Source organism: Bemisia tabaci, chromosome 1 (genome assembly GCF_918797505.1).
Source record: "Bemisia tabaci chromosome 1, PGI_BMITA_v3".
In the NCBI taxonomy this organism is placed as follows: domain Eukaryota; kingdom Metazoa; phylum Arthropoda; class Insecta; order Hemiptera; family Aleyrodidae; genus Bemisia; species Bemisia tabaci.
This window is the reverse complement of record NC_092793.1, coordinates 71,357,123-71,380,125: the sequence shown is the minus strand read 5'-3', so window position 1 is coordinate 71,380,125 and position 23,003 is coordinate 71,357,123. Positions and strand designations below refer to the sequence as shown.

Genomic DNA, 23,003 nt, shown 5'->3' with positions numbered 1-23,003 from the left:
ATATTAGTAGAATCACCTGCCAGCATGACACATCAGTGGCCTTGGTTTCATGATGAATGGTAAAAGTGTGCACCAGTTGATGTGTAAGCCTGGATCCTTAATCGCCAGCAATGAAAGTGATTTACAGAAGGATATACAGTGATAAGTGGATCGCTCCTTACTCACTTTCATGGATGTTCTCCGGTTTCTCCTAAGTTCTGGTTATCCATTACAACTAATGATCATCATTAGCCTGTATCGACCAGACTTTGGAGACACCGATCGACAATCCTGGCAATCACCAGATTATCTAGCAAATCCTTGGCTGTCAGCAGCTGAAGAACCAAAGGAAACTGTCAGCACCAAAGGTAATAAAATATTTACTTATTCTATCGAAACTTTCATAACGAGTGAGAATAGGAACCGAACCGTCCCTTTTCAGGAAAATTGATCCAAGAATTAATTTTCTTGAATGCATGGCGTCAAACTCAGAGTAGAACTCACTCAAGATAAATTCTGTAAAAGTTTAATCGGCAAAAGAGATGCAGAAAGTGCTCATCGGCTGATTGCAGAAAAAATTTGAAGACACCTAAAAGGGAGAAATACCCATACTCATGTGAAGGCAGAAGAAATCCGAGATTTTTCTCTTTCAAACACTATTATTTCTTGGTATGAGTGCTATTTTGTACACTTAAAGTTAAAAGGATTTTTTTTTCTTCATTAGCTTAAGCTTGATTTTCAGGATGTCTTTCAGTACTACGGAAAAAGCTTCTCCTTCCAAAAAATTTCAAGAATTCAAGACTCTGGTAAGTAAAGGTGAGTAAAGATCGGCAGAAGTAAAGGACTGGCGAAGGTATATTTGCAAATTGGCTCCTTTATTATAGGCCAATATTGTTGATGCAGGGGACATGATTGTGTCATTCGAAAAACTTATTGGATTGCACAGTCTTGAGGCTCTAAGGCCTCTCTGGTTGAGGAGAAACAGTCATCAATTTTTGTTATCTTTCTCATAATTTCATTTTTCAAATTATCATGTTGTCTTCGAGGAGGCGCTATGCCTCTAAATGTATGAATTCGCTCAAAAAAAGCGACACCCGGAACATGAGTAAGAAATAAAAGGTCTTAGTTAGATCTAAGACTCAGTTCCATACCTACTTACATACTTACTTACAAATGATAGTGATCTTTCCAGATCTTCCCACTGCTTCACCCTGATAAAACGAAAAAGTTTTGACAAGAATTTCAAGCAGCGTAAGGCATACATAAGGGATGAATAATCGAGCAAGACTCGGAAGTATTGACAGCCTGACAGCTCTGAGGCCTCCTTCACGGAAAAATTAAATTGCTGATTTAACAATTCAATTGCTAAAAAAAGTGACTGCAATGGTTCGATGTAGATTTTACAACCAGAAAATGTTACTAATCACTATTGTGAGCTAATTTAACCGCGGGGGTGGTTAAAGTAGCATTTTCTGGTTGTAAAATCTACATTGAAACATTGCAGTCACTTTTTTTAGTAATTGAATTTAAGAGTAGTAGTAATTTGAAATTCAAAATTAATTTAAACGTACTAGAGCAATTATACGATTTACGGAACTTTAATTTAAAACATGAACGATTAATTTTCAGTCGTGCTAAATTCCTTTCCCCATGTAAATTAACTTTAGATAACATATTTCTCGATTCAGCACAAGCATGGAATGCCTTGATCAAGCATCAAATTTTTCGTCTAAATTATCTGTATCATTAGTATGAATTACAAAGAATTAATGGTTTTTCACACGCGATAAACTTTAACTTCTGTGGTAGAGTTGACCGAGAATCAGTGGCGTGGCGTGCTTTGCAGTGTATCGATTAATCTACCATTTAAACCTATGGAAAAGGGTCGATCAATAGGGCGTCCGAAGCGAACACTTTAATAATCGAGTATTTACCGTAGTTTCAAATGAGAAAATATCGATAATCGATCATTCACGCCTCGCCACTGCGTAGAATAAGCAATTTTGAAGACTTCATACTTTTTTTTTATACTTACAGTTATTTCCTTTGAATAATAGCTCAGGGGAAAAAAAAATTGTTTTTAACAACTTACATTTGTTACTTACATTTATGACAGTGTCATAACCACGAACGAAAACATGATCGCTGCTTTCTTGGGCATTTCCATTGAGGCCCATTGCATTCAGCATTATCATATCCAAAGTGCACAGTCCTATTGGCTTACTCACTTCAACTTCGCCATTGTGCTCCCTTCTTCTCATCAGGTGACCTCCCAGCGATTTTGTCTCGTTGTAAAAAATTGGAATAAATGTTTTCAAGATCTAAAAAAAATTAATACAATACTCGAATAAATTCCTCTAATTAGGCTCACACATCGATCTCGATAAAACGTTGCTGATAGTGAAATATTAAAAATAAATAAATAAATAAAAATATTTTTTTAAAAAAAAATGAAATAGTGCATAGAACAAGATGCAATCTCAGCGATCAGACCAGTAGATCAAGTGACTTGTTGAATAAATAAAATGAAAGAGGGGGGAGAGGGAGAGAGGAAGAAAATACCTTCCTGCACCTGCACCCTTTAAGGCTGTGTGACCTTTAAGGCACACTAACAACAAGTGAAAGAAATAAAGGGGGAAGATAAAAGTTGAGTTTGTCATAAAGCATCTCGGGAAAGAAATCAGAATTATTCAGTGTTAGTACCTAAGTGATCACTTACTAGAGCAACGCAAGAACAAGACTCCCCTTCAAAATGATGAATTTGCAAAAAAATTACGACCGAGAATATATGCGGAAAATTTCTTAAATGAACGAGAGAAGAGAGAGTTAGAAGTAAAGAAAGGTGCTTTTACGCATGATGGTGGTGAACAGAGGTCCAGGAGCTTCTTTCTGAAGCGTAAACTTTTTTCTGTAAAATTTTCACCTTTTTGTTGACATACAGGCGCTTTATCATCCCTTCCTTCATTCGCTGTAAGTAACTCCCTTAGAAGCGATGGTCGGTTCGATTGTGCCTTTTTAGACCTCTTGAGAGACCTTTAAACGTATCTCTTCCTTTCCAAAATGACTATCGATTTGGACATACCATAGCATATCTCGGGCAAACTGAACTTTAATTTATCGCAAAATTCAAAAATGAGAGACATCTAAATTTTAAATGCCATACAACGATTCGCGCAAGGAGGATGTCCTCATTGCACATGAAACATGTAAGTCGCGATGGCGTGAGTCGTGAACTTCGCAATTCTCTGCTCTATGCTACTATAGTTTGAAGCACCATTACGAATAAGACGAACGGAAACAAACACAATATGGAAACAGAGGGAGGAAAAGGATGCGCGTTTACGACGGCGCAGAGATACAACTATTCGTACTTAATGGATGTCCGTGCTGCATCTGAAAAATTGAAGGCACGAATCATGTGTCTAGTGGCTTTAATTTTTAATGTTTTCTTTAATTTCAGCAGTCCGTCGTCGGTTACTTCAATACGTTCAATTTTGCAACTTTTACTCTATGCGATTAATAAACTTTGAACCTGAAAATAGCTTAAACTTGTGCTACTTTGCCAAAATTTTCTGAACCCCTCCAATATGTTTATCCCCCAACACATTCACTGCAAACGTGTTTTCGCGAAACCTTTCCGTCAAGTCAGAGAGACGTGCAAAAAACGGCGAAGCTGGAACGCTTCAAATCAAGATTTCCGCCACTTGCCGTAACCCTAACGCTTCCTGTTTGTCATGTACTTACGTCACATGTAACTAATACTCTAAAATTGGGGCATATAGTGTCAAAAGCTGCAACATCCTCTTTTTGCCAAATTGAGTTAGGGCAGAATTTTTTCCTCCATACTAAAATACGTCTGACTATTTGGGGGGGGGGGGGGGGCGCCAAAGTCGATTTTCATGCTTACGGATACTCTAAGTAGGGCCGGATGAAGAAAAATCTGGACTGAGTGGAATAGCCATTTACTTCCTCGTACTTTTAAAAATACTTTTTAGAAATACTTTTTAGGTAATACTTTTTAGGTACTTTTTAAAATAATTGATCATACTTCCTCGTAGTTTAAATCGGACACAAAGCCTGAAGCATGGATGTGCCAATCCCTTGATGGCTGCATAGGTTCCTAACTGAATGTAAGCCAATAAACCCGGAAAAAAAAAAATGATTTTACTTTTTTCACGAAGCGTGCTGGAGGTCGGAGTGGTACTTTGCCATCACCCCCGCCCCCTCATAAACACAAATGAATGGGGAACAAGCCCGCCCTCATGCGTGAGAAATCGGGCATTTCGTACGGAATTAGAATGAAGCCACTGTAATTTCTTTTAGTCGCGCCGTTGATATTCATGAATAATTAATCGGATTATTCACTCCTGCGCTGATCTATTCACGTGGAGCCATCATCCGCACGAGTCTTCTCCACCTCGATACCGAAGGTCAGCTAGTGACTGCGGCCACTTTCACAGCATTTAGTTGAATTCAGTCGGCTCCGATGCTTTCAGTGATCCCCATCAGCTTCAAATCAGCATTTTATCAGCACTGGGTGTAGGTAGACTATGAAAATTAAAATTTAAATCACTGCATTACAAAGCCTACAGACAAAAAGACTTAAATTCTGCAAGCCTTTTCAGCATGTTCCGGTCCCTTCTCGCTCCTTTTTCTTCTTTTCTCAAATGTAAATTGCATGTCAAAGAACACGAGATATCAAGGAATCTATCATCTACGAGTACTATTTTTACCATCTTTGTACAACAACTCGTTTTTAGCAGGGCAAATGTTCAATTTTTTCCAAAGTTCGTCTTGGAGATGTATCGGGCCAAAATCCATTACTTTTGTGAATTTCGGCAGTGTATTATCTCCGTAAATATAGGCTCGTTCTCTTTACATTTTTGAAACATGACTCCGGTTGTTCAATATTATGTGAAAAAATTGTTAATAATCCCATTTAAACTATCTTAATTTCCATTTTTGGTCAAAATCCACCTCTCAGACCGCCATAGCTACGATTCTGTGGATTAGATAACATCCGCTGGATGAGACCAATTTCTTTACATTTCCGAATGACGCACTGGGAAAAAACACATTGGATCTAGAGTCCAGACTCTTGAAAACATTGACAAGAAAAAATACTCTTGATTCAATCGGATTTCTGCTTGAATCAAAACGAAATCCGCTTAAATTAAGAGGCTGGGTTCTTGATTTAAGCTAGATTCTGATTGAATCAAGAGTACTTTTTCTTATCGATGTTTTTGAGAGTCTGGACTCTAGATCCAATTTGTTTTTTTTCCAGTGCGATAAAAGAACGCAGCCTATTGAGGACGCAAGACGTTTTCTGGGGATTAAACTGCGATTGCGTAGCTGTCAGGGGGCGTACCTCCCTCGTAAGAGCCTAAAGTCGACGGTGTTTCAGAAAATAGGCAACCGCGAGTGAAGAAAAAAAAATTGGCAAGAGTGCCATGCAGAGCCGTTCTATAGTTGTGCTCTGCTCTCTTGCTGTGGCCACCCCTCTCTTCTTTCACCATCGCCGGGCGGCGAAACGGCTCTTGTTGAATGGTCAGAAATAATTACATAAATAGATTATTCCACGTCTACAAAATTCTTGCTATATGCCGAGTCACCCGACAAAATTCATCCCGCTGTTGTTATATTTTCATCGGTAATTGCCCTCTCCTCCTCAATAGTCCCCTTCTTGATGTGCTATATTATAGAGTCAAATCCGAAGAAAATATTATTAGTTATGTTACTCGCTTTTCATGGGCTCAAGGATAAAAATGTGGAATCGGATGCCAAAATGGATACCAGCTTCCCACAATAGCTGAGATTGCCCTTAAGGAACGATTTTGTCAGTTTATTATCTAAAAAAACTATGATAACTGTCTTAGGAAAATAGATGGCCAAAGTGCGAAACCACTCACCTCTGTTTACGGCGTTGCAGATTTCCTATCATATTTTATTTCCTTTTTGGAAAAACTGGTCAACTTAATTTCTTGAAAACTTCCTTGATTTTCCCTCTCTATCAGCAGAATGATCCGTATAAACTTCAAATTGTGAATTTGGCTTGTTTCCCTGCATAACAATAAAATAGGAGCAGATATTTTGGAACACTGGAATGGAGATACGAGGTTTCGATCTTCAGCCACCGATATGCGTAGTACCTAAAGCTTTCGACGTGAGCGGTGTTTTCTGATAGGCAGGAAAAATAGCATTTCGACGGTGTAAGTCCGCAACCACCAACCACGTATCTCTGTTTGCGACGTTACTAACTTCCCGTCATATACCTTGTTTTCATCAATCGGTATAACGCACATTTGCATTGGTTGTTCGACGTGAAACTTGGACGAAAGCAAGGTGGAAGAAACCAAGGCAAGGGTGTCACTACCGCGGTGGATGACGTCAAAAACCCGACTTTTCAAAGAGGCTATATCTCGGTTAAGATGGAGCATGGATAGTCGCGGTTAGGCCAGATCTTATCATTTTCAGCTAATCTACAAGAATCAAGCATTAAAACTCGATTCTGTGACCAGCGCAACTGACCCATTGCTGTTATGGGTTGGAGAACGCCCGGTAGCGCTGCAAAGCGACAAACCTATATAAAGTGAAACGGTTTTTCTTTTATTTCAAAAGAAGAAAAGAACCCGCTCACAACGTTAAAAAAGCCTTCGCGTTAGGTTAGGTAAGTCTCCAAAACGAAATACTTTTATCGGTCGAGTTTTACATTGTCCCACACCCCCGTATCTAATCATGACCAACTGACTCGAGTAGGCAAGATCTATTGTACACAACTTCCTGTTGCGCAGAGCTTGAAGACCTATAATAGTGAAGTTAATCGAAATACAGACATCGATGGCCAAAGTACGAAACCATCACGCATCTCCGTTATGGTGACGTAGCAGACTCTCTATCATACTTTATTTTTTCCTTGAAAAACTAGTCAACGTAATTTAATGAAAACTGAAAACCTCCTTGTTTTTTCTTCTTTCTTAGCAAAAAATTTGGCGTACATTTCAAGCTGTCAAGTTGGTTTTTCCTCTTCGAAAAAATAAAATAGGAGCGGAAATTCTGAAATACCGAAGTGGAGATACGTCGTTTCGCTGGTTTCGCACTTTGGTTACCTATAATTGATGTAAAACCTTCCAACATTGAATGTTTTTGTGGATTTTTAATTCTTTACATATTATATTTTGGAGGTCGACAATGTGATAGTTTTTAAAGGTACGGTGCAGGGAAGGGGGGTATATTTTGAATCTATTCATGATCTAACCATACATTGCAACAATTATTTAATGGAAATAAAAACAAATACATAATTTTTGGGTGCGCATCCTTCCAGCAAAAGAAGCGCGCATCTAGCAAGCTATTTGCCCAAAACAAATCAGGTGGTTGGCTGTATTGTTACATTTTTATCAACGTTGGCTCCCCACGTGCAAAAGCCGAGAAAACGGATCCCCTTACGAATTTCAATGAAGGAGATGACTTACTGTTTTTGCTAACCTCAAGCTCAGGTGCTCGTGCGAGAGTTAAGAGAGCCAAAATTGTTTGAATGGTTGGGAGTCCAGCCTTGAATGACAGACCGCGGTCATCCCAATCGGGATTGTAGACGTTCTAGTTGGACATGCGAACAAGGGTATGTTGATACTTTGGGTCAAAGTTAATGTCCGAGTGACACAGATCACTCGAGTTATTCGATTTAGAACTCGCAATCAGTATTCAGTTAGTTCCACAGATTTTATTTAAGGGTTTACTATCACCAACAATTTTTCAATTTGATTTTGGGACTATACGCCCACAGTATTATTCACCCAGACCGGGTAAATGTTGTAATGCAGGTGAAAAATCGTTGATGAAAATTATTGTAGGTCAGAAAACACGTATGTGAAGAGGATTGTGGGTAGGTAAATATTCGTCGGTTAAAATAACGTGAAAGATAGCTGAAACTGTGTGAGTGAATGATCCCCTAGATAAAAACTGTGGATGAATAGACCTGACCTCTTGGCACCTTGAATTCTAATGAGATATTACTTTAAAAATCCTCGAATCTTCGATCATTTTGTAGTGTACTAGGTATTAATGTGCGAGAGTAGATGATCCTAGTGAGTGAGTGATGTTTCCTATTATTCATTCATATTTCTTATTGAGTACGTATGCATTGTGATAATTTTTTAGATAAAACTGCGATCCCTTAGCAATACTGATAATTTTTTTTTTCCAGCATTAATGATGAGCACAACCGGAAATACTTTAGGCTTAAAAAAACAACTATCACGTTAAAATACGCGAGTAATCGTGTCCTTCCTGATCCCAAATCTCATTTATTTTAAGACATGCGAAGCGCACTTCACAGTTAAAGATTCACAGAATAGTTATACTAGAGAACTTAGAAGGCACGGTCCGATTGAAAATGATAAATCGGAACCCAAAATTATCGACTTAAACTCAAGTTGTATAGATTTTGATAAAATTATTCAATTCAGCGACGTATATCATCACCTCTCTGACGTAAAGACTTAACTCAATTACCACGTAAGCCCTATTTTACATATAAATCCATGCTTCCTGAGGCTCATGCGGAAATTGAGATACGCCCTTACGTTAGAGGATCAGCAGGAGTGCCTCAACAATGCTGGGCCGCTCGATTGGTTGAAACTAATTGGACTGCATTTTGCAATTTGGAACTATAAATTCCGGCCCGGTTTAAAAACAACGTATGTGCCATTAGTTCCCCTATGCACATAAAGTGTTTTTTCAGATGAGCCAGAATTTATAGTTCCAAATTGCAAAATGCAGTCCAAATTTAAGCAGTCCCCTCTCGCCGAGGAGGGCCCAACAGATGAAATCGAAGAGAGGAATAGGAGAATAGATGAAAGAGAGAAAGAGCGATCATCCATGTCTCGTGTCTCTACAAAGAGACAAGACCCGAGACCATCACTTTGCCCGGGATTCTAACCCGCGACCTCCAGTCACGTTAACCACTGGACCAATCGAGGTCGGCTCTCCGCTGATGGAACTCACATCCGCATAATATACTATACAAGTGACCGCATGACCTTAGCCGGGGTCCAGAACAAAGCAGTGGTAAAAAATTGCTCGAGCGAAATAATGCATTAATTTTATGATGGAGAGGCGAAAAGTGAGAGAATGAGGATGAGAGGACGGCAAAAAGTGCATGAGGCACGGGAATGTAGGGCGGTCGGGCTTAAAACGGGAGCTTTAAGACTGGCAGTTGCAGTAAAGATAATAAGAGAACCCCTGTGCCGTTGCTGCAGACAGACAGATATACATTAATTTATCTGACATGAATGTGTAAGACACCGCCGCGCCGCGCCGGCCGGCCGCCGCCGCCATAGAAAACTTGGCCGGGTTTGGCTCCGACAGCTTCGATTTTAGATTGTAGCACGGAAACTGCGGGAAAAAGATCGTTGACATGCCCGCAAACCATTATTTGTCGTTCGTCTGCACTCACGCTGAAACCATGTTCCTATGCAGGGGGTTATTATTAGCCATACATTTATGGCAAATAAAATAAGTCAAGTATGAAAACTTTTTCGTACTTTAAGGGCCGTCCCCAAATTACGTAACGCTCTAGAGGGGGAGGGGGGTCGAGGAGACCGATACACCTTTTTGTTTTTAAGTGTTAAAGGACAGGGACCTACGTCACAAAAATATTACAAGCGGGGAAAGGGGGAGGAGTCAAAAATACCGGAAAAGTTCGTTAAGGAAAACATAAATTAAGGAAACAATTGTATATTGTCTTTATACCCAAGTAACATTTCTTAAAGGAAAAATCGCTATAAATTGCGATTTTATCAGCGATTAAATCGACAGGGTCATCAACATCTGAGCGATTATCCTCGATCTTATCGCGCTAAAATGGCGCTTTTATCGTCCGACAATTTATCGCGATATTTTCGAAATAAAAATCGCGATAAATGACGTATGGATCTCGATTTTATCGATGAAAATTGATCACGATTTTATCGAACCTAAAATTGCGATGTGTAGCCATTTAATCGCCCTATATCGCAATTTTTAATGTGATAGTATTTCGATATATTGCCAACGATATAATCGCGATAACCGACCGATAAAATTGCGCTATTTATCGCGATCACTGCTACTTGGGTACACCAATTTTATAATACGCTAGAGTTTAACGACTCAATGACTCAAATTTTAATCTGTATTAAGGAAAATGCTTAACTACGCAGCCAACTAAAAGGGGATCTGTTTGGTGGAGAGGTATATTTGGAAAATCCTTCATAACTCATTTTTTGTTTTAAAATTCTACGCTTTCTGAGATGCGACATTGGAAGTCGATGGTGAAAGTGCAGAAGTGCGTACCTCGATTTTTGACTGTTTTGAGTTAGCCGCATAAACGTGTTGTTGGAGATGTCGTCCATCTGCCAGCAAGAAATTATAATCGAAAAAAATCAGGACGAAGTCACCTAAGGCCGTAGAAATTGTTTCGCATACCTCGGGCTTAAGTGCAGAGATGCGTATCTCGTTCTGGCCCCTTCATTTGATCCGGTGCGCCTTGCGCACAACGCGCGCTCCTCAGCATTTCCCGCCAACAGCATACATATAAGCTGATCAGCTTTTCTGTGTTTTTATTCATTTTCAGGAATTCCCTGATTGTGAAAAGTTGGTAGATGCTTATCACTCGAAAGCCTTCCAGTGTTACTTCTTCATTGGTGGCTATTACTAGCGGCGCGCGGCGTTCACGTCCAATATTCATTCTCTGGGCAAATGCAATCATCAACTGACAGCTCATCACAAAAGTCAGTTGTATTAGAGTCAGTTGAGTCATACAATGCTTCATCCACCGTATTGGATCAACTAAAGCTTCTAAAAAAGTTTTAAGTATGAATAAATTTTAGTTTTTATCTTAATGATCAAGAGGAGGTTCAAAACGCTAATTGCATAAATGCGTATCTTGTGATCAAATGTCATTCTCCAATCATACAATGCTTGATCCGGCCGTATGAGATCCAACTTAAGCTTCTGTTAAGGAATTGTAAGCGTGAAACTCTTTTTTCAGTCTTTAATTGATCAAAATCTGCCAATAATAGGTTTAAAACACTAATTGCAAAAATGCGTATCTCATGGTGAAGTGTCACTTCTTAGTGCCGAAAACGCGAATCTCGGCATTTCCTCCGTATTTTCTGACAGTTCGAGAAATTATTCAAAATGCTGATGGAGTCTGAAAAAGCATCTTGTTCTTGCTAACTTCAAAGGGTCATTATATCACCCTCCTACTGACAATAAGGAGGAACGTAAATAGTTTTTTTACCCTGCTGGAAAATCGTGTTTTCCGCGATACGTACTTCTGCACTTTCACCATCGAAGTAGCGCCTTGATGCAACTATTCGCACTCAAGGGATGTCCGTATTGCATATCCAGAAACTGAAGGCGCTTTAACTTCTCTTGCCCCCACAGCGCAATGCAACGATGCGCGCACTCTTTGCAACTTTGCACTTCACCTTCCACCGCCGATCGAATGTCTGATTAGAGGGGGTTCATTTCGTTCGGTATGAAAACATCTGGAAGGGGGAGGGGGAGGGGGAGGGCAACAATTTAATAATTTTCTTTTTAATCTACTTCCGTATCGAGTGAAATCGAAATCAGTTTTTACTCTACTCCGAAGGTTTGACGAATGGAACTTCCATCACCAACAATAATTGGAAACTACTTAAATTTTGTCGAACTTAAGCTGTTGTAAAACTTCACCCGCTGAACCATGTTAAAATCGAATGAAAGCTGCCTTTTTAGGAGACGTTGTGTCGAAAAAGTTTTGTGGTTAAGGTCCATCTTGAAGTTTACAGGGATCACAAAGTCACGAAATCCTGAGCAACATTAGCGTCGACCTGATGGTTGTACTGAATATAAAGAATATAAAAAATATCCTTGATTCGATTTTTTCGAGGATGTCTCTTAACGTTTCCTTTTCCTAATCACTGCTCAACAGTGAGCTAGATCTCTGGGATATTCACTGAAAACTGATAAAACTGAGATTCTCCATTTTTCTCCCATCTTCAACTTTAGTGAGCCTATACTGCTATTTCACACTATTTGATGAATTTTGTCTATGCCATTCCTTTTCTCTACCCACCCTCATAGCGTGGAACGCTAAAACTCGTCGTGTTTCAACCATTTACGAAATAATGCAAAATAACGGCAAATTTTGCGAATTATCATAAACCCTGGATTAAGTGACCTGGGGACTGTACGACAGCGGAGAACAATAATGAGTTCCGTCTTCGTCGGTCTAAAATTAGACGTCACCGGTCGGAGACTGAAGACGGCACGGAATTTAGCTTCCGAAATTGAAATATAGTTTCGTGTGCCCTCCTTTACCAGCTCTTCTTAATATTAATTTCTACTCCTTATACCCACATTATCTTCAATGCTCTGAACACGAGGAGGAGGCTTGTCGATTGGAAAAGACTAGAAATTGGTGTATCAGAGTTTTTAAAAAAACTTTGAGCGCTCTGTTAAACTCTAAAATATCCCCAGAAGCACATATCATGGTGTTCCCACACATTTCTATGTTCATACTGAACAATAAACATGGTAAATTAAGATTTTTAATTTTTTTTTCTTTAACTACGCTTTGTAAACTGTCAACTCCGGTCCGGTTTGATTTTTGGGCGTTTTACGAATTAAAATTTTCGGAGAGATCTCCTGTACTCTGTCTGTTGTCTGGTATCAATAGCTTTTTGAGTTCTTGGAGGCAAGATCCTTAGTCGCGTGAAGGGTCATACACAGGTAATAATATAAACTTCGAAGGATTCTGCCTTTTTCTATTTCACTCGAGGGGAAGTGTCCCCTCCCGGACTCTCTTCCCCACCCGGTGACTGACGCTGCGCTGTGCTGAACGGTTCAGCCTGAACCTTTCCCCTACGTCTGACCGTTCCCCACTCCTCTGTCAATCGAACCATATGCCACCGCTTACGTATTGTCGCTCGCCCACCCAGGTACCTAGCGGCCAGCGGTCAGTTGATGATAAATCTCGCTCATGCTCCTATGCAGCTACGCATTGATTACGCCAGCTAATTACTTTCTAATAATTAGAATTTCTTCGATAATAGTTTTCTTTATTTATTCGACTGTATTTTTTTCTCTGTTCTACTGTGATTTCCTTGGTTCTCTACTGTGTTTTTCCTAAATCTCTGAGTCAGAAATCTGAAGCACTTCGGTATGCACCGAGTACTTCAGATGTGTGACCTGAAACCTTCGGTATATACCGAACTACTTCAATTGTCTGACCCGAATAACAATAAACTCGTAAATTGCGAGAGAAAAATACATGAATTAAGCCCGTGCGCTACCTGTTCAAATCGTTTGAACGGAGGGTTAGTTCTATGAATAAATTTTTCCCAGCAAGGTGTCGGATTAAAAGTTCCAAATTAGAATCGTAAATTAGACCAGGTAGTGTTTGATTTGTGTGTAGAGAGTATGAACGTGTGCACGTGTGCGCGAGGGAGGGTTGTGTGGTGCGAAAGGGTGCGCGTGTGCTTGTGCGTTTGTGTGAGAAGTTGAGGCAGTGAGGCATCAACTTGACGTCAATTTGACTATTTTTAAGCAGTGCCTCTCGATGTGGCCCCTACATTTATCAATTTCTACCTCTGTGGTATACTTTTATACGAATGCGGAGGGAAACACTCATCCGGTAGTAATTCTTTGAATTGGCATCTTTCATGGCAACATTTGCACAGCCAAATCAACCCTATTTTGACAAACTGATCAAATTTGTCTGTGACGAAGTGCATCCTTTGTTGTATCTGCAATAGAGAATTTGCAGGTGTCTTAAATTTTGTGAATTTCATCTTTAAAATTATACTGCTAGGATAACTGAGTAAGAGGATATCCTTGGTTTCTAAATTGGACAATTATTGGAGAAAATATGACAAAATAACCTAGTCTGCTAAAATACATGTGTTTAAATGGAAAATGCCGCCAGATGACGTCACAAGGCGGCAAATTTTCTCACTATTAAATCTATTTTCCTCCGAATTCTCATGTCAGAAAAAAATTGCGAAAAATATTGCGAACTCAGCTCATTAGGCACTCTCAGATGAAGCAATACATTTTTTGTGTGCAAATTCTCCATTGTGTGAATGAATTACATCGGTCCGCATTTGTTCCCCGGAATGTATGAAATCCCTTCATGAGAGGCTTATCTTGAAAAAATGGATAGCGATTAGTTTCAGCCTGCAAAACACAATGTGAACTCTCTTCTAATCATACTAAAATGATAGTACGAAAGAAAAAAGTCGAAAACCTTTTTTTGAAAAGTAAAGTTGATTATTTTAGCTTTACAGGTTACAGAACTCCCAAAAACATGAAGACGATGACCATCCAACTGATATACGATTCATTTGCCCACAGTGCCGATTCAGTTAGAAGTTGGAAATACTGTTTTTCCTCCATTGAAATCCATTAAAAATATCGCTTTTAGGTGATGCAAGCTGCCTCACCAAGAATCGATTGTTTTACGTACATTTAAATGGAGGAAAAATCGCGTTGCCAACTTTCAAGAATCGCCACTGTTTGCCCGTTAAATTCGATGGCGCTCGGTCAACGCCGTTATTCCTTGCGGCATTGACTTCGGTCTCGTAACTGTATGCAGTTGACGAGTGAAATGATGTACACTTTTCCGCCTCGCTCAAGATTTTTGTAGAGCTCTACCTCGAACCTTAATTACATTCAATTTTTAGTTGAATTAATATGTGTTCGAATCCCTGCTGAAGAGCGTAATGCAACATGCAATTTGCTCCAAAATTGTGTACTAATAGAGCATGTAACAACATAAATTTTGATAAATGTTCCTTATGATGTATAGGATATTCCAATACCTCAGTGGCCAGGGCTGCAAAAGCGAAATGAAAAATATGAATGATTGCAAATTTTAGTGAAATACCTATTTCATGAAATATCACGCAGCTGTGAAAACTATGAAACATATATTTTTAGGGGCTGGGTATGCAACATGCACAAGAGAATACTAATCAGCAAAAACTACATTTTTTCCGTTTAATTTCGAAAGATATATTTCAATATTTTTCATGAAATCCTTTAATTTGACGATATATTTCACATGAAATTTCAGTTTTTTTCCGTGAAAAATGAAATTTCAAGTTTTCATTTTCCGTGAAAAAATGCAGCCTCACCAGTGGCAGGTTTGAAGCAAATCGTATACCTACGAATTGAGTTGAGCGCCTACCATCAGAGCTTCTTTTCCAGAATTCTCTATAATTATACAAAGTTACGTAATTTTTAATAATGATGTCTCTGACGAGGAGAGGTACTGGCGCAATTCTTGGTATCATTCCAGTGTTTTTTCGTAGGGTCCAGGCGCGGCGCGCACGGATTCTGTGCCCGCGAGCGCGCTCGCCACGCCGAGCCGCTCGTGGCTGCACCTGACATGCGCTGCCCGGGCCCCGCTCTCACCCTCAACCACACCGGCATTATGTTCTAGTTATATTCGTATTTTGTGTAGGCAGCGGAATTGTTGCTTGTCAACTTTCCAGGTGGCCGCTCGAGTCAGCTCGGGTCTTCGAAACTCACCGAGCGGTCCAAAACATCCACCATTCCACCATTCGTAGCCCCATTTCCCTAGTAAGAATAGTAAATCCATGCATGTAATGAAAAAAAAAAAACGTGCGCCCCTTTTGCAACGATCAATAACCAAAGTGTCGTTTTTACCCTGGTAAAAATTGGCATAGGAGCTGCGTTTCAAATTCCATAGGAGCTCTTATAGCCGACTGAAGAGGGCGATAGAAAATCATATAACTGGCTGTAAAAAGTGGGAAAAATCATACGGCCGGGCTACACGAACCGATAAAAAGTTATACAGCCGGGCTATAGTTCCTATCGCCGGGCTTTACACTTTATCGCCTGGCTGTTGCTTTTTCGCCATCGGCTATAAAAGGCTATAAGAAATTGTGTAGAAATTCGTGTGCTTTGCAAATCCTTAAGTTTGTACGGAATCACCTTAATATTTACAAAACGCACATTATATTTTCCTACTACCTACATATTTTTTTTCATCAATTAAAATGAGAATAATTCATACAGAGTGTAAAAACATTTCAAAGTCATGAGTTGAAAAACGCTGACTCCACGAGATTAAATATTAGAGCCTAACACAAAGCGGAGCGGCGGCACACTGGCGCCTACAAACCTAACAGGGATACTTCACGCATTGCGCAATGCGTGAAGTATCCCTGTTAGGTTTGAAGGCACCAATGCGCGTTTCGCGCTGGCTGCCCGCCCGCCGCGCGGCGCCGCAGCGTACCACGGCGCTTGATGCAACAATTTCACACCAGAGCTATTGCACAGTATCATACGAAATTCCAGGCGCTCTAACATGTTAGGAATGGCAGGCATCCTTCAAAAGAACGGAGCTTTCCTCGCAAAATAAATCAAGATACTACTGCCCAAAAAGAGAGCGGTAGTCCAAAAACTCACTAAGTCCTAGCATCCGTAATTAGTAACGTTTAGCATACACTTTATCGCCAGGCTGTTGCTTAGTCGCCATCGGCTATAAAAGGCTCTAAGAAATTGTGTAGCCGGCTATAGGAGCTATTGGAAATCTTACAGCCGGCTGTAGGTATATGGTATTTTGGAACACAAATTCTACTGCCAATTTTTACCAGGGTATAGTCGTTCCTTGATCAATTCTTCTTCCAAGGAAGCTCCATAAAGGGCCGTCCCTAAATTGCGTAACATTCCTTGGGGATTGAGGAGTGCGTTACGCCATTTTGTCTTTACGTGCTAAAGGATAGGGACCCACGTAACAGAATCGTTACAAGGTGAGGAGGGGCGGTCTAAAATGCCGGAAAAGTGCGTCACTTAATCTAGGACGGCCCAAGGTTTACACTGTGATCAAGGGAGGTTTGAGGAAGTTTTAAACGTTGCATCATAAAAACGATAATTTTTACCCCCTTGCCGAACTTTTGGAAGTCAGCAGTGGCGTGGCGTGCTTTGCGATATATCGATTGATCTGTCATTTAAACCTATGTGAAAGGATTGATGAACAGGGTGTTCGCAGCGAACACCTTAATAATCGATTCTTTACCATAGGTTCAAATAGCATAACAATCGATACATCGCAATTCACGCCACGCCACTGGAAGTCAGTCCTCCATGAGAGATCAAATAGAGGCGCAGAAAATGTGTGAGAGTTGAAGAATAGGTATCCATAGGGATTTTTTTTGGTCCTGAAATCGCGGTCAAAAATTCAAAGTTCTCGAGCAAAGTTTTCATCTGACAGATTATATATTCCACTAAATAACATAAATTAAATGATATGACCCAATTTGAAAGCTGCGTCGCAAGATGAAGGTACAATCGAATATCCAAAGTTGAGTATCCTATTATCTGTGTTCAAAATTAGGTGAAAATAACCAATAATTATTATTCTTGTGAAGTTGTGAATAGTTTTCTTCGAAATTTTCAGAGACTCTAGGTGAAGTTGCAAACAAAATTATCTGAAAAATTGGAAGGAAAATTTTCATGAGTTTACTAGGAAATTCGTGTTTTATCAAAGGAAATTTGGCAACGCCTGAAGGTTCATACGGCGTTTTTCCTTAGTACGACAGTACAATGTTTCAGATGTTTCAATGTTTACGTGATTTCGCTTTATGACCATCTATTTAGACGTTGAGTAATGTCGGACTGTCATCCAATTGGTAAATACAATTTTAAAACGCTGGAGTCCCGATACCAGCGCGTTTTCCTACTCTTTGGCTGTGATATCCATGGTCTTGGAGTCAAAGCCAAAAGTTCATCTTTATCCTCGTCACATACTCACACACACAGTATACTGAGCGATATCGACAATGAAACTCTGAAACCGCGTATCTTGGTTTGGAGCGTAGCAGATTTTCCATCTTACTCTATTTTCCAAATGAAAAACTATTCAGCGTCAATTCTTCAATATGTCCGTGATTTTTCTCTTCTGAGCGGGAAAAATCCTATGAAAACTTCATAGAATGACGTTGATTTTTTCTCCTTGAAAATATTAAATTGGGAGCAGAGATTTTCAATCACCGCAAGCGAGATACGTGGTTTCACCGTCGATATGCCACTCTGAGCTGGATTAAATGGTCCAATTCCGGCGCCTCTCGATCCAGAGGCGCGATAGCCTATCCACAAAACTTCTGAACTGTTCTATTCTGAAACGGTGACGTCACAGGAACACAGACGATGTGCCTCCTCCCTTAGCCCCCCTCCCCTCCCCTCCGCGCCGCGGGGCTCCCTGGCGCCCGGAGCTGCGGTTCGCGAACGGACTTAGAAAACGGATCAGTTGCCCGGCTTCCGGGGTGCTTCTTAGCACCTGTTCTACCACCGCGCCAATTCTTGTGTTTTGCCGATTTTTCGCCCCCCCCCCCTTCCCCCTCACGGCCTCACTCTCGGTAGAATTTTAGAAATAGTGTGTCTATTCTTTCTGTTAACCGTAGTTTAAACGATGTTAATCAGTGTATGTATGTGCGATTCGAAAGTTACCATTGTGCCGGAAGTGCGTGATTTTTTGCTTAAGTGATGTCCCCGTTTGTTTTCGATATTATGCCGTAGGTAGTTTTTGTTTGGTTCGGGAATATTGTATAAGGATTAACTGACCAAAATGACGGAGGCAGACGGAGGTTCCGAGCAGGATGATGTTTCATTCCTGCGTACGGTAAGTTCGTCCTGTGAATTTTATCAAGTTAAAGCGCACTCCCAAGTAGCAGAGTGCAATGAAAATATTGAAATAAAATTGCAATTTTTCACCATGAAATTGGAATATTTTTACATCGTTTGGTCAATAAATGCCGATTTTATACAATCAACAATATATGCAATATACAATGCAATGAAGAATTGCAACTTTTTTCAATTTTATTGCAATAAAATTCAATAAGAAGTGTTCCGTCAATCAGTGGATAGGCAACATAAACAACACTCTGATGAAATAGCCATAATTATACCACAAAATTGCAATTTATTGCAATCTGTGCTACTTGGGTAAATACTGTGGAAATAGCGGAATCGATTCTAGAGTGTCGATATGTCTCACTCCGAATGGTAGATAATTGCCTAACGACCCGATGAACAGGAATGTGGAGTGAAACCCGTTCTGCAAGAGCAGAGCAAATTCCTCCCTCATTTCAAATTTTTCGGGGTATTTGTCAAACATATACGCCCAAGAGTGTAATATACTATGGATTCCACCCTGAGCTTTTTAGCATTGTAAGTAAAACTGAGTCAGATGCGCGTGTCATATATTTAGTGTGTCAAATACACACACAGGGAGCACGCACAGCAAGCTATTCGGAAACCTGTTATCTCCGCAGCATGCTTTGAATAGTCCAATAAACTATATGTGATTTTGTTGGTATATATGGTCCATTCTAATTTCGCCTTCAATGTATCATACAGGCAACACACCAACCGGGGAGTGCGAATAGTTACCTATGCGAAAAACTCAAATTAATCTCGCTCCGTAAACTTTGATAGAACCAATGGACCATGTGTGAACTTATTGACATATAGGGTTATTCAAAAGTCACGCACCACCGAGGGGGGGGGGGGGGGCCATTTGAAATTTTTGCGTTTCCCCCCGCCCCCTCCCCCCGAGGGGATCAAAAACTGGAAGGTACCTGAAAAAGTTTCCCCCTCGATATGAGGAAAAACGTCTTAAACCGCAAATCGATCGATTTCATATATCGATATCATAATTAGAACTAAAGTTATGGCCAGTGGTGTGTGACTTTTGAATAACCCTGTATAACGCCCACTCGAGTTTGGTCTTCAATCTCGCCGCATTTACGAAAAAAACATCAGGATGAACAGTTATTTAGTTATAAAAAACACACATTAATCTATTTCCAAACTCTTTGATGGAACCGGTAAATGATTGTTGCCAATATACAAGTAGGTATCGTTCACTTGAAGTTCCCCTTCGATTTTTCGAATAGGCCACATTACCAGCCGGGGAGTGCAAAATCTCGCTTCATAAACTTTGATAGAACCGATGCGTGAACCTATTGACAGATGACGTCCGCTTGAGGTTAGCCTTCAATTTAGTCGCGTAGGCAACACACATACCGCGGAATGCGAATGCCATAATATTAATCACATGTTTATTACATTAATAACAACAGCTATTTTTGCATTGATTATTCACTTTTCAAAAATAGTAATAATTATTAACTTAAATTGAAGTACTTTTATTATGAAGATAATGAAATAAACAGAAACCGAGAGATAAGAAAGACCATTTCATTTGTTTCAATCTGTATTTTCCACAAAGATATTGCAACAGTTAGATATACGGTAAGAGCCTACTTAAGGAGGGGTATCTTGACCTGTTAGGGGGTACGTACGCCTGGTGGGTAGGCAGCGTGTTTTACGCAGAGGCAAACTCTTATGCGGCATACTCCTAGGCATTTCTCATGGGAGGGTTCGCCTCCACGTAAAACACACTGCCTGTCCACCAGGCGCATGTACCCCCTAACAGGCCAGATTACCCCACCCTAAGCGCATATCTAACTATTACAATATCTTTGATTTTCTATCTATTCGAAAAACACACATTTATGTCTCTCCATGTTCTTTGATTGAATCAATGAACGACACGTTGTGAACTTATCGGTAACAATCGAATTACGTTGCGGTCAGCTGCCTCACCTAGAATCGACTTTTGTAAGGGATTTAAATATAAGATAACAGCATTGCCAATTCGCTAGTATTGCCCCTGCTCAGAGTTGAGTCGTATAGCGACTGGAGAGGACCCCTAGTAATACCTTTGCAAACCGTAGCGTCGCCCCCACCCCCTGTTTGAGATCGATACACCCGCAGAGGATGCTTGAAAAATTGAGCATTCATTATTTAAAACCGAAGAGCAAGTAACTCCCGGTTCCTGATGCAGAGTGCATTGATCCACTCACCTCCTCAGTACTGAACTTGCCAAATGCCTCCGAGCCATTGTTGCCGAAAAATGCGAAAAAAAATCATCTCCCCTCTCTCGTGTTGACCCATGTAAATTATCAACAGTTTATCGCACAAATTGGCAACCTTGTCCTGAGTCAAAATTATCTGATATCCGCAGTACTGACGGTATTTTATTTTTCTCCTTCCCCTCATATTTTCCGGGAAAATTGTCTTACGCCTCTCGATCGTTTGCTTGAAATCAAAGCAAGCGCAGTGCACTGACCTTCAGTATTTTCATTATCCATCATGGTACAACTAACTGGAAAACAAATAATGAAAAAAAAGAAAAACTTTATAATTTTTTAAGTAATTTTTTTTTTTAAAAAAACCCAAATATGTTATATCCAGAGGCAAAGTTGGACTTTTTGCTGTCATTTGTGGCCTCAGTGCCGTAGTAGCCGCGAAATAAGGGAATCGACTGGTCTATTACAGGTCTCCCTTGATTTATTTCTAACCAAAGTTGTTGTTCAGTGTGATCAGTGATATGGCTGTTAGCGCTGGTCGACCCCACATACATTTTATATCGAAAGTAGGAATTCGGAATTGTGAATCGTGTCTCATTATTTGTGCCTGGAAGCCTCTATGCATCAAAACGCAATTCTGTATGTACATTCTTCCTACACATACAACTCAGTGACGTATACGGCAAAAAGAAATTCGCTGCTCTTCACGAAAAAAGTTAATTTAACAATTCAATATTCCTAAAAAAAAAAAAAAAAAAAAAAAAAAAAAAAAAAAGTGGCTGCAATATTTCAACGCAGATTTCACCCAAACAAATGCTACTTTAACCACTATTGTGAACTAATTTAACTATGGGGGTGGTTAAAGTAGCAGGTTTTTGTTGTAAAATCTACATTGAAACATTGCGGCCACTTTCTTTAGCAATTGAATTGTTAAATCAGCAATATAATTTTTCCGTGAAAGCAACGGTCATGATGCACTCCAGGTCTTACCTACTTCCCTAATCGTAGTTATAACGCTTTCTTGTAATAACAATTATTTAGGTCCAAAATACACCATCCCAGCCAGCATTGTAACCGGTATCGCAATAATTGTCAACAAAGGTAGAATTGTAATCAAGATTGGAAAAGTTGGTGGGGCCTGTAATCCAGTATAGGTAAACATTGCAAGGGAAACGATTATTTTTCCTCCGTATAACGAGAAATTTATAATGAGGTTTGATGCAGACAATTTCTCGTTTTCTTGGTCCAAATATAAAAATTTCCAAAAATTGTAGAATACGAAATTTCTTGGCTATAATTTCAGATGAAAAGGGGCGGTGTCCAACTGTCCACACTCCACACCCCTAGGATCTCCACCCCCATTGGCTACGCCTGAACCCCCATTTTTTTCATGAAATATCTCGGCTAGAAATTACACGCTGAAACGTTGAGGTACTTTCCCAAAAGTAAATGTTTTGTATTTAAATTATACTTCTCTATGATATAAAATTATAAGAGTCACACGTGTGGGGCGCGAAGCGCTCGGGGGTTTTGAACCGCGAAGCAGTCTGGTGAAAATCAATTGAAATTAATCGATTAGATTTTTACCCTTTCACTAGCGTTTTTGGCACTGATTTGAGATGACTTCTAATCCGCAGAAGATAATGCAATAAGTGTGAGCTCTTGTCATTGAACCGAGTCGCACCGATTTGCCAATGACATATTTATAGGCCCCACCGTTCGGCTATTTGACAACAATCGAAACGTCTGCATTGGCGACTTTAAAATTTAAGGTGTGGGGAGGGACGAGGCGGCGCTGGCGACAGTCGACACGCCTTGGTGGCACAGAATTTCAACCTCTCTTTGCGTTGGTCCCACAGACACTCTATGCCCTGGGTTGCCTAGCATTAACAGCCTACAAGTCTAATGCTTGTAAAGTTGTAGACGACAAGTCACTGAACTTTTGGCTATGCCATTCTCTGGCTCCGTTTCTTCTATTACAGTCGACGAATTTTTTTATTCAATGACGACTTTTGCGTGACGAAGAATTTGTTAACATTTGGCGGTAAATTACTTTAACTGAAATGAAGATTGTACATCATAACAGACCGATCG

General features: G+C 40.0%; 1 protein-coding gene and 1 long non-coding RNA gene across 7 annotated transcripts in view; one reads left to right on the top strand and one right to left on the bottom strand.

Annotated features, from left to right (window-relative positions):
* The window catches only part of LOC140226003 (uncharacterized), a 31,769-nt gene continuing 8,766 nt past the window's right edge, over positions 1-23,003 (bottom strand). The window contains exons 2-3 of the long non-coding RNA XR_011900804.1: positions 2,085-2,300; positions 1-1,190 (exon numbers count right to left, since the gene is read on the bottom strand). This is a non-coding gene — a long non-coding RNA (uncharacterized lncRNA). The remainder of the gene's footprint in view (positions 1,191-2,084; positions 2,301-23,003) is intronic.
* RyR (Ryanodine receptor) overlaps positions 18,306-23,003 on the top strand; it is a 130,121-nt gene continuing 125,423 nt past the window's right edge. For 4 of the 6 annotated variants that reach the window (XM_072306112.1, XM_019045586.2, XM_019045584.2 and 1 more), the window contains exon 1: positions 18,307-18,652. In XM_072306112.1, the coding sequence (XP_072162213.1) occupies positions 18,599-18,652 (54 nt within the window). In that variant the 5' untranslated portion in view covers positions 18,307-18,598. Of the gene's footprint in view, positions 18,653-23,003 lie in introns of all 6 variants that reach the window. The other 2 variants (XM_072306110.1, XM_072306113.1) reach the window with 2 other exon arrangements.